Source organism: Bubalus bubalis, chromosome 21, assembly GCF_019923935.1.
Source record: "Bubalus bubalis isolate 160015118507 breed Murrah chromosome 21, NDDB_SH_1, whole genome shotgun sequence".
Classification (NCBI taxonomy): domain Eukaryota; kingdom Metazoa; phylum Chordata; class Mammalia; order Artiodactyla; family Bovidae; genus Bubalus; species Bubalus bubalis.
The window spans coordinates 49,929,030-49,939,643 of record NC_059177.1 but is presented as its reverse complement, the minus strand read 5'-3'; the positions used below and the strand labels follow the sequence as shown (position 1 = coordinate 49,939,643).

Here is a 10,614-nt window from a genome sequence, read left to right as displayed (position 1 = left end):
CAATGCCCTGCGCCCTCCCCCCCAGCACGTGTAGTCATTAACTCTGAAGCTGCCCGCACTGTGCTGTCCACCACGCAGGACCCGCATGTCTCTGCATTTTGCAGCAGGACGCTCACCACGGGAAGGGTGGTGGGTTTGGAAGAACTCGGGACCAGCCAAACCTCAGGCAGTGAGAGAAAAAGTAACTTTATGATGAAAGCAGAGTAGAGGCAACAGCTTAGCACTTAGCAGATGTTAGCCAGAATCTCCTTGGGGGCCCCCTCCCCCATCCCTGGACGGGTCTCCTGTGACCTCTGCGCAGACTCAGTGAGGTGTAGAACAGAGCCCTGGGCTGGCAACCTTAACCTTTTGGCATACTGACTTTTCCTGGGGCTGCTTTCATGTCAGGAGGATCAGGTGATCTCAGAGGGCCTCTGGTTTTAAAATGGTGTGTTTCTTCTGGCCTCTTCCACTCCCCAGGGGTGCTATGGGAAGTGGGGTATGTGCATGCGAGAAGTGACAATAAGCTACATATAACAAGAGGGGGACAGAGTCCTCCCTTCAGGACTGGAAAAATGGCAGCAGGAACAAGACAGTCAGGGGCAGGTGACTCCTGGCTTTATGGTGCTTCTTCAGGCCCAAGCTCAGGCCTGGGCTCCTGGCAGGTAGGGCCAGCCCAGCCGTGGTAACATCGGCAGCTGAAGGACTCCCAAGCTCCAGGGCTGCCATCTGGCTGCAGATGCAGAAAGACTTCTAGTTGTCCTGGGTTTTGCCAAGCACAACGGCCATGGCCATGGCACCGCTGGTTACTGCAGGCCACGGCTGCCCTGGTCACGTTGATCACATAGGGACCCAGGGTGCCCAGTAGGTAGTCATGGAGATGCCAGCACTCCTCCTGAGGACAAGGGAGGGACGTATCAATGCTCCTGTCCCATGGCCCTGCCATGGTCTTTCCCTGTCTCTGGGACCCCAGCATGGGCTGTGTGGCAGGCTGGAGGGGGGGCAATGATCACCTCAGAACTGGAGAAGCTCAGGTCCCCCCAGAGCACCACGCCGGCTGCCCCCAGTGCCGCGCTCACACCAATGGTCTGCACAAGTTCATCCTGGGGGCAGAGAGCTGCTAAGCCAGGGCAGGAGTGCCCAGCTCCTTTATGGCCCTACCTCTGCCCTGGCTTAGCAGCTCTCTGCCCCCACTCCAGTGTTCTTGCCTGGAGAATCCCAGGGACCGGGGAGCCTGGTGGGCTGCCGTCTCTGGGGTCGCACAGAGTCGGACACGACTGAAGTGACTTAGCAGCAGCAGCTACCTTCAAGAACTTTCATGGCTCACTGCCATGATCTGATTCCACCTCTAGAGGAGGGCCCCTTGCCCCTGAGCCTCTTTGAGGGGCTTCTCAGCCCCTCCACTCAGAGAATGTCATGCCTCCCCATCAGACCCGTAGATTTCAGTTTCACTCACCTGGGACAGGAACCTCCCAGAGCTCCGGTGTGTGAGGCGGGCATAGGCCAGGACAGGCAGGGGATGTGGGTGCCCAGCAACGGCCACACGGAAGGCCTCCTCCAGGCGGTATCGGACAAATGCCTGGTAGTGAGCAGGTGGTAGCCTGGGTGGGAGGTATATGCTGGGGAAGAGGGCGCTGGAGGCGGCCCAGAGCCAACGCAGTTGGGTGTTGCGGGCCACGGCAGCAGCATGGCAGTGGCCCGTGTACTTGGAAGCCGTACCACGCCAGCCATTGCCACAGGCTGGGAAGCGATAGAAGCCCCAGAGCCCCTGGGGCTGCAGTGCCCGGCCAAGCCACAACGTGTCCTCCATCAGTGCACGGGCTGCCTGTTCGAAGCCAACACGGGCCTTGTGGAGCTGCTCCTGGGGATCCAGGTTGGGGAATACCCATTGTGCCCAAGCCCAGGAGGCAGCCCGATAGACTTGGCGGCGGCCCCAGTTCCCAGCCCAGAGTGGACACCACTCCTCCCAGTCCAGGACTGCCAGGCCAGCGAAGCCCGGCCACAGGCTGCGGCGGATCTGATGAGCAGCCCGCGCCAGGTGGCGGCCCAGAGGCACAGCCTGTGGGATGCCCCCATTGTGAGCTGTGCCCCTTGGCCCAAGGTAGGGGTAGAAGCCAAGCTGGTTCTTGTAGAAGATGGTGACATTCTGGCCGTGGAAATGCTGGCCACGGTTGGCTGAGATGCCCAGGGCCTCGAGTGGCAGGGGCACGCCAAAGCGGTTCTTACAGTGTGCTGAAGGGACGTTCCACAGCACCGAGAAGGGACGTGCAGGGGCCCGCAGCAGGGATTGGCCACACCCCAAGCACAGGGCCACCCCTAGCACCAGGGCCAGGCCTAGCTGCATGGTCATGCCCCAGGGATGGAAACCTGCAGGAGAGAAGAGGTATGAGCTTGAGAGTCCATGGCCATGGCCACGCCTTCCCCACAGCAGACCAAGCTGGGAAGACTCCTCCAGCTCCTCCTCACAAGGAAGGGGGGTAAGGAAAGCAAGGTTCCTAAGGGGTCTCGTAGACCTCTCAGAGCAACCCCAGCCCAAGCTGGCCTGGGCATCTCCCTTCCCGTGTTGTCCATCTCTACCATGGCACTGCTGTGCCCTCTGACACCTCTCCCACCCTCAGCTCTCATTTTTCCCTCTGCCCATTTTGTTTCCTGCCCCAAGAACACTCAACCTCCACTCTGCCTGACTTAATTTCTACTTAGCACTCAGGTCTCTGCTATGACATCATCTTCTGGCCAAGTGCGGTGAGGACATTTGAGCTCCCACTGTCCCAGCAGAGGCCCTGTCACTCTATGCCTGCCCTATCCCTTGAGCTGAGACCGTATCTGTCTAGTTCCTCCCTGCCTGTGTCCAGTCCAGGGTCTGTCACACAGCAGGTGCTCAGCGAACGGTGATGAGTGAAGGTGGAAAGAAAGAAACACCTTGACGCCTGAGGCAGGCAGAGTGAGAGAAGCAAGGGCTTGCCCTCCATCCATGGCCCTGAGGCCAAGGTGCGCTAGGGGGCTCCTGCAGGGATAGCGGACCTAAGAAACGACTGGGAGATGAGGGTGGGGGTCAACAAATACACTGTCACAGACACACCCAACAAGCCTTTATTCAGCCACAGAGCTCTGAGCCACAGCCATGGTGCCATCTCCACTGGCACTCAGGAAACATGCCTCAGGAAGCTGCCCTCAGGGGCTAGAAGCTGAGCGATGGCCAGTGGGCTGAAGCTGCTACTGTTGTGGGCAGTCAACTGACCCAGAAAGACAGCATCTTGCCCTGGGAATAGCCTCAGATGTCTTTCTCCATCCAAAATATGGGGCGTCCTCTCAGGTCTTGGTATTGTGTCTCCAGGAGGCTTTGTGGAGGGGGCCCTGCTGGAGGTGGGGGTAAGCTGGTCAGGGGTTCAGGCAGGGGAGGGGGTGGCAGTGATGATGACCCCTTGGGGACTCTTGGGGCAGCTTGGGCAGTCAGGCTAGGGGTGACCTTGCAGGGTGACCGGGGAAAGGGGGCCCTGGGGAAGGCATTGAGCAGGGTGGCAGGCAGTCGCCGGCTGGTGAAGACCAGGCCCTGCACTGGCTCAGCCAGCTGGTAGCCCAGATGGGCATAAAAGTGCAGCTGGTCATGGGTGGTGAGGTGTAGCCGGCGGAAGCCCCGGGCCCGAGCAAAGGCTTCGAGGCCCTCCATGAGACGGCGGCCAAAACCACGGCCCCTCAGTGCCCGGGCCACCACCACGGTCTCCACTAGAAGGCTTTGGGGCCGGTCCAGCACCCGGGACAGGCGGGCATGGCCCACCACAATGGGGGCTGCCTCTGGCGTGGGTCGGGGGCTTAGCAGCATCAAGCAGAGAGGGAAGGCGTCTGAGGACTGGCCCAAGGAGTGGAGGCGGGAGGCACGGCTGCGGGGCCACTGCTCGTTGATGAGGTCGGCACAGGCATCCAGGAGTTCGGGTCGGCAGTGCACAGGCTCCAGGGTCAGCTCAACCAGGTTGGGGACTGGGGTCTCCTCTGGCTGGCGTGCATGATCCAGGGTCAGCTGAGCTGAACCAGAACTGAGGGTCATCTCTGGATGGCATGTGGAAACCAGGGTCAGCTCAGCTAGCCTGGGGCTCAGGGTCAGCTCTGGCTGGTGTGTAGGATCCAGGGTCGGCTTGGCCAGGCTGGATCTCAGGGTCACCTCTGGCTGGCATGCAGGATCCAGAGTCAGTTGGGCTGGGCTGGTACTCAGGATCGGCCCCACCTGGTGCACAGTGTCTAGGCTATGGATCAGCGTGCCTCAGCCAGGGCTCAGAGTCAGTTCTCGCCTACATGTAGGATCCAGGCCCAGCTGAGTCAGGAGCCAGGGTCACCTCCTGGGGTACAGATGGCTCAGGGCCAGGCAGGGGATTAAGGCCACAGTCTCCAGGCTGTGGGATCTCCTCAGACCACAAGGTTGCTGCTCCTGTGGATAACAGCCATGCTGGGTTGTGCCAGAAGGGAGGATGGGGTTGGGGCAGGGAGTGCCTGACAAAGTGCTAGGGGGGGCCATGCATCCTGGATCTCATCTGATGGCCCAGGTGACCTGGAGGATCCCATCCCTTATACTTGGAGGCGCTGATTCAGATGGAGAGCACAGGGGATGGGTCCAGGGTGCTCTGCCTTATACTGATGGAGGCTGAGGGCTAAAGGCTAGGGCTGGGCCCAAGAACTCAGGAGGCCTGGCCCCAGCCTGCTCTGGCTACCACTTTGTCCTCCCCAGGACAGTAGATCCAGCCCTACACCATTGCAGCTGGCTAGCCATCAGACAGAACATGCAGACTAGATGCCACAACCCCCTGCTTTAACCTCAGGTTACCTTTGGAGAAAAAACAGCTACCCCAGGAACTCCCCTCTCCCTACTCCCTACTCTAAGTCCTAGCCTTTTTGAACATCTGGGCCATACTGGCCACTTAACAGATCCTGGGTTGCCATTCACCCACCCATCAGGCTCAAATTTCCCCTCCCTGGACTGCTTTCCCTGCCTAGGGGACAGAGTCCATGGCTCCCTCCCCAAAACAGCCCAGCTCGGTATACTTTGATTGCATATGGACCCAACTGCCCCTCAGAAGTGGCCTGGCTCATACAGCAACGTGGCTCCTGCAAGCCTGGTTCCCCACTGGTCTGTTTCGTAGCCACTCTAGATAAGAACCACAGCTTCCTTCCTACACCCACAGGGATGTCTAACGGCTAGCAGACTGGGGGCTCAGACCTCCTGCCCCCAAACTCCATTGCTTGCCCATCCCACCTCAGGTTCTGCTGGCAGGAGGGTCTATGCTGGGGGATTTCTAGCGACAGGTGGCCTCTGGGCCCCATCTTTCTACTCACCTGCTTCAGAGGGGATGCGCTGGCTCCCTCCTCATCCCCACCTCCCCAGGAAGACTTGTGAGCTTGAGGCCAATTTCACACTGGTCAGTTAACAGGCAGCCCCCTTCCCTCACACTCAGAGGGCTATAAGCCTCTCACCTGCATCAGCCACCTCCGCAGCAGCTGCACCCCTGGACCTGGAGGGAGGAAGCCCCAGGATCCGCCCCCTGGGCCTGGAACCCCAGACTTCCCCCACAGACTTAACCCCTTGTATGCCGACCCCAACCCACTGTGGGGCGGGGTTCCCGGGTCCACCGACAGAGGCGGCAGTCTCTCTTGCCTCGATTTCCCTCTTCCTCCCAGTGGATGACAAACCGTGGAGTCTGGGGGGGGGTTGGTTTCGGAACCTAGACTCTGGGCAGGTGTGGCTCGGCATGCTTTGGGAGGGAACGACAGACGCAAGGAGGGCGTGCGGGGCGGCTAGTCAACTTGAGAACTGTCCGCGCGGAGCGGACGGGGAGAGAGGGGGGACAGTGAAGACGAACGCCGCGCAGGGAACGGGGTAGTACTGACATGTTGTTGCCGGGCTCCGGGATGCTCCGCGTCCTCGCTTCTCCTGGATCGGTATCTCGTTGTCTCTGGCTCGGACCCCTCCGGCTCTCGGCGCTCATCCCCTAGCGGTGGGGCGGACGAACTGCAGCTGTCCCGGCCCGCGGCACACAGCCTAGTCCGGGGTCTTCCGGGCGGCCAGGCCCCGCCCCGGCCGCCCTGTACCTCCGCCTAGGCCCCGCCCCTGGCCCGGCGGGTCATAACACCGACCAGACGCAGACTGGGTCTTTACCCGGCCTCTAGCTCTGTTCCTCCCACCCTAGTTTATCCTGGCCTCGCTCCCAGTGAGCCCGACTCCATCTCGGGTTGGCTGGGCTTCCGTCCTCGCCCCGCCCCAGCCTAATAGGTCTCGCCCCAAGTTTAGTTTTGTCTGGGCTCACGCTATCCCTCCTGCGCGGCGTGGAAAACAATCAAGTGGAGCTTCTACTTCAAATTTGGGCCCCACACTGGGAAGCAGCCGCCCTCGGACACACATCAGATCTGAGTGAGAGAAAAGAACTTTTCCTGTACCCTCTGGATACCAGCGCCTGGACGTTTTAGGCCCTCAACAAACAGCTTTTGAAGTTAGAATCCTCTGAGCGGATTCAGAGTGCAGTGCAGAGCTGGTTACCATCGACTTATCAGTAGGAGACAAAAGGTTGTACCTCTCTGGCCAGGCAGCCCGGGCTTGAATCTCAGCTGCTCTGTTTTCTGGCTGTGCAACCTTGGGGAAAGTGCTTACCCTCCCTGGGTGTGCCTCAGTTTCCTCACAGCGTCGTGTTAGGATTGCACAATTAAGTTAGCCTACTTAAAATGCTTAGCACAGGACTAGGAAAGAGTAGATGCCCAGTGAATGTCAGTTTATTTATTTGTTATTTGTTTAACTGCACCACTTAGCATGCGTGATCTTAGTCTCCGCCCGTGCCCCCTGCAGTGGAAGCTCCTCGTCTTAACCACTGGATGGCCAGGGAAGTCCCGAATGTCAGTGCTTGTGACTGCTTCTGTTTGAAGACTGACTCAGTGTCTCCGGAGGAAGTATTTTTGACTCTGTCGGGTGGATGCCTGACATGACTCCTGTGACTGGATGCCTAACCATGACTCCTATGACTGCCTGAACTTGGGAAAGCCCTAGCCAGGCCCAGATTGCATCAGGTACTCAGTGTGTGCCCATGCCAATCAGCACATGCCCCACTGCTCACACCGTGTCCTTATGCAGCTATCTTGGTCTGTAAGCAGGTGTGCACACTGGTGTATGCTCATGACACTGGCTGAGTGGACTTCTGACTGTAACCATGACTCCTGTGACTGCCTGGACTTGGGAAAGCCCTACCTAGCCAGGCCCAGCTTGCATCAGGTATTCAGTGTGTGCCCATGCCAATCACCACATGCCCCACTGCTCACACCGTGTCCCCCTCCACCCACGGTAGCAGCGACATTCGAATTCCACTGCCATCCGCAACCGATCCTCGAGCGAGAGGGCACCTTGTAGGGCCAGGGGCCCACCACCAGGCGTAGGCTTGATGGAAAAACTGGTGGAGTTGAGGATGAGGCGGGCCTTGGGGTAACTGGGGCGCCGGGCACAACGGCCATGGCCGGAGCATAGGACCTGACTGCACAGACGAGCCCCGCTGGTCACATTCAGGATGGAGGGTCCCAGCGTCGTGTCCACATACTCCTTGATGGCCTGGCATGATTCCTAGGTGGGGAGGGGCGCATCAGGGACACCGTGGCCATGCATGGGTCCACCTAGGACACTGAAGCACTTGCCTCCTGGCCAGCCAAGGCTGCAGGAGTAAAAGGTGGGCTGGGGTCTCCCCTGGCAGCCCCACCCCCACCCCCACCCTCACCCCCATCCTGGACCTGAGCTCACCTTGGTGCTTGTGTTCGCCCAGCTCACCCAGAGCACCACTCCCGCTGCACCCTGGGCTGCACTCTCCCCCAGGCTGTGTTCCAGCTCCTCCTGAGAAAAGGACAGAATAGCTCCAAGGGGGCCTCCCTGGCTTCCCACAGCAGGCTGCTGTATCACTACTGGATGGGACAAATAATTCATAACCCCCACCGGGGGCTGCTCTAGCCTTGGTGGCCAGAGGCAAGCCTGGCCTCCCTCTAGCCTGTGAATGCCATGCAGGCAGGGACAATTTCTTTCTGAAGAATGTTGAATTGTCTGTGCCTAGCACAGAACTTGGCACACAGGAGGTGCTCAAAGAATGTGAAAGGGAATGGATGAAGGTGCCCCGAGGCTAAAGTGCCCCGGGGCTGTGTGGCCTCAGGTGCTGGACTAAGGCCTGGCAAGGTAGGTCCCGGGTGGGCGGGGTCACAGGAGACTCACCGCGGGCAGAAAGTGGTTAGTCATGTCATAGAAGAGCTGCATGTAGGGCAGCACCGGCAGCTTGGGGTCCCCCGCACCCGCTGCCACACGGAATGCCTCAGCCACACGGTGCTGCACGAACATCTGTGTCTTCTTCGTGCCCTCCAGTGCTGCAGGCAGGTAGATGCTGGGGTAGAGGGCATGGCTCTGGCCCCACAGCCACCCGAGCTGGTCATTCTGGGCACGGATGTTTAGTGGACACTGGCCGGTATAGTTGGGACTTTTAAAGTCATAGTTGTAGCACTCAGGGAAATTATAGAAGCCCCAGAGGCCCTGAGGGCGCAGTGCTTGTCCCAGCTTGAGGGTGCCTGCCATCCACTCCTCTGCAGCCCCCTCAAACTGGTCCTGAGCTGCGGCCTCCACCCGAGGAGCTAGCCAGTCTGGGTGCTGCTTCTGTACCAATGCCCGTGAGCGCTGCCGGTAAATGTCCTTGGTGTCCCAGTTGAAGGCCCAGCGTGGGCGCCATGCCTCCCAGTCAATGACTGCGAGCCCTGAGAAGTGAGGCTCAGGCATGGCAGCCAGGATGTCCTGGAATGTGTGGGCCAGGTGGGCATTCAGGCTGGCATTCTGGGGCAGGCCACCAAACACAGGCTCCCCAGCAGATGTATAGTAAGGGTAGGTACCCAGCTGGGAGCTGTAGAAAATGGTCATGTTAGGGCCGCGGAAGGTCTGCCCCGGGTTGGTCACCACATCAAAGATACTGATGTCTACGTCCACACCGTGTTTCTTCATACACCACTCGGTGTTGGCGTTCCAGATGGTAGTGAAGGGCTGGTTGGGGACCACAGGGTCCCGGGAGCCTTGGGTCATGCTGAGCAAGTTCAGGAAGAGGGTGCAGACAGGAAGCAAGTGGGCTGCCATAGCCCAGGGCAGGTGTAGGGAAACCTGGCCAGGGAAGGCAAAGCAGAGAGCAGGCCTTGAACTCTCTGACCCCTACTGAGGGCAGGCAGGACAAGTCCCTTATTAATCCACTTCTGCTCTGGCTTCAGATAAGTATGGACCTGCAGGGCTCAGGGTGGTCAGAGGGCAAAGGAGAGGCATTGAGGGGAACAGAGCCACTAGAGGGCGCACTCGACTTGCCTCTTGGGCCGGCCTCGGTCCCCCTTACAGGTCTTGTATTGGCTTAAGCTCGCCCACCCCCAATTCCCCAGGGGCCATAGAAGCCATGACATCTGTCCTGAGAAGCGTGGCTGAGAGCCAGGCCCTCAGCCCCAAGGCTGGCCAACGGATGGAGGCAGGGGCTTCCCTGTCTCTTCCGCCAGGAATCCTGGCCAGCCATTGGAGAAGGGGACGCTCAGTGCCGCAGGAAAGGTCAACCCAGCCCTTCTGTACACCCTCCAGTCTGCCCGCTTGTCCCTGCTGACCTCAAGGCTGAAAGGCCTCATTCTCCAAACTTCCTGACCCCAGGGTGAGGGCCTGTGCAGGCATCAGCAAGATTCTGTTCCTTAACTCTGGCACCAGACGCACCAACACTCTTGGAGGAAGAAAACTGCTGCTGGAAACGCTGAGCTTTTGTAGGGGGTCACTCCACCCAGTTTGGGGGCGGGCTGAGGGGCGGGCCCTGGGTGAGAGGGCTGGGCCAGACAGCTGAGCCACCCCTGCACGCCTAGCAAAAAAAAAAAAAAAAAAAAAAGCCCTTGGTAGGAGGTGGGACTGGGCCGGAAGTGGCCCCTCCCACTCTGTCAGCACTGGGGCTGGGCTTTGTGTGTCAGGACTGGGGTGGGTTTATTTGGGATGGGGTGCAAGTGGAGGCAGTGCGTGGGGTCTGTCTCGGTGGCAGAACCCACTGGGCAGGCTTGTCTGTAATACTGGAGTCTGGGTGCTTTCCCCACAGAGTTGAATTATGACATCTGTGGGCACTAGGCACTTTCACTTTTGTTGACCCCTTTCTTAAAAAAAAACATTTTAAGGGAATTCCCTGGTGGTCCAGTGGCTAAGACCCTACCCTTCCAATGCAAGGGGCAGGGCTTCAGATTAGGGAACTAAGCTCTCACAACCTTGTAGTAAAAAACAACTAAATTGGTATAAGGACAGTATAATCTAGACTGCATTCATTATATTACTATATTTTTTCTTCTGATTACAATTCAAACATTTTTTGTGGGCCTGTATACTTATTGTGGCCCTGTGCCTGCTGTGCCTAGTGGGTAAGTCGCCCCTGCTTTAGGGACCTGTGTCTGAAGTCAGGGCTGCGCCGTCACTCTTAGTGTGCGTGCTGGCTCAGCGGCTGTGCCTTTATGAGGCTCCAGTTAGTGACCATCTGGGCCTCTCCACAAACTCCAGGAGAGTGGGCATGTGCAAGTGTGGGACCCGGTGCCCAGGACCTGGTGTGTTTGAGACCCTGTTGTCGTATGACCACGCAACCCCATGCCTCTGTG

The 10,614-nt window shown here is 59.0% G+C and overlaps 3 protein-coding genes across 6 annotated transcripts; all 3 read right to left on the bottom strand.

Annotated features, from left to right (window-relative positions):
* Positions 1-170: 170 nt before the first annotated feature.
* Positions 171-5,988, bottom strand: HYAL3 (hyaluronidase 3). 4 transcript variants are annotated; one of them, XM_044933716.2, is made up of 5 exons: positions 5,854-5,988; positions 2,206-2,346; positions 1,436-1,580; positions 993-1,082; positions 171-874 (listed from the first exon to the last, which is right to left on the bottom strand). In XM_044933716.2, exons 1-5 carry the CDS (start codon positions 5,949-5,951, stop codon positions 599-601), a joined length of 750 nt encoding a protein of 249 aa, XP_044789651.2. In that variant the 5' UTR covers positions 5,952-5,988; the 3' UTR covers positions 171-598. The 4 variants fall into 4 exon arrangements, with proteins under 4 accessions (XP_044789651.2, XP_006053364.4, XP_044789650.2 ...); XM_006053302.4 differs by having other exon boundaries at positions 1,436-2,346; XM_044933715.2 differs by lacking the exon at positions 993-1,082 and adding an exon at positions 5,440-5,477 and having other exon boundaries at positions 1,436-2,346; positions 5,854-5,978.
* NAA80 (N-alpha-acetyltransferase 80, NatH catalytic subunit) lies at positions 3,052-5,462 on the bottom strand. The gene is given in 3 exon segments (XM_044933720.1): positions 3,052-4,117; positions 4,119-4,399; positions 5,440-5,462. Coding segments are annotated over 2 exon segments (897 nt in total). The 5' UTR covers positions 4,149-4,399; positions 5,440-5,462; the 3' UTR covers positions 3,052-3,250.
* Positions 3,052-9,799, bottom strand: HYAL1 (hyaluronidase 1). The gene is made up of 5 exons (XM_006053307.4): positions 9,601-9,799; positions 8,198-9,121; positions 7,739-7,828; positions 5,854-7,564; positions 3,052-3,333 (listed from the first exon to the last, which is right to left on the bottom strand). The coding sequence occupies exons 1-4, from the start codon at positions 9,619-9,621 to the stop codon at positions 7,247-7,249; spliced, it is 1,353 nt and encodes a 450-aa protein (XP_006053369.3). The 5' UTR covers positions 9,622-9,799; the 3' UTR covers positions 3,052-3,333; positions 5,854-7,246.
* Positions 9,800-10,614: the final 815 nt, after the last annotated feature.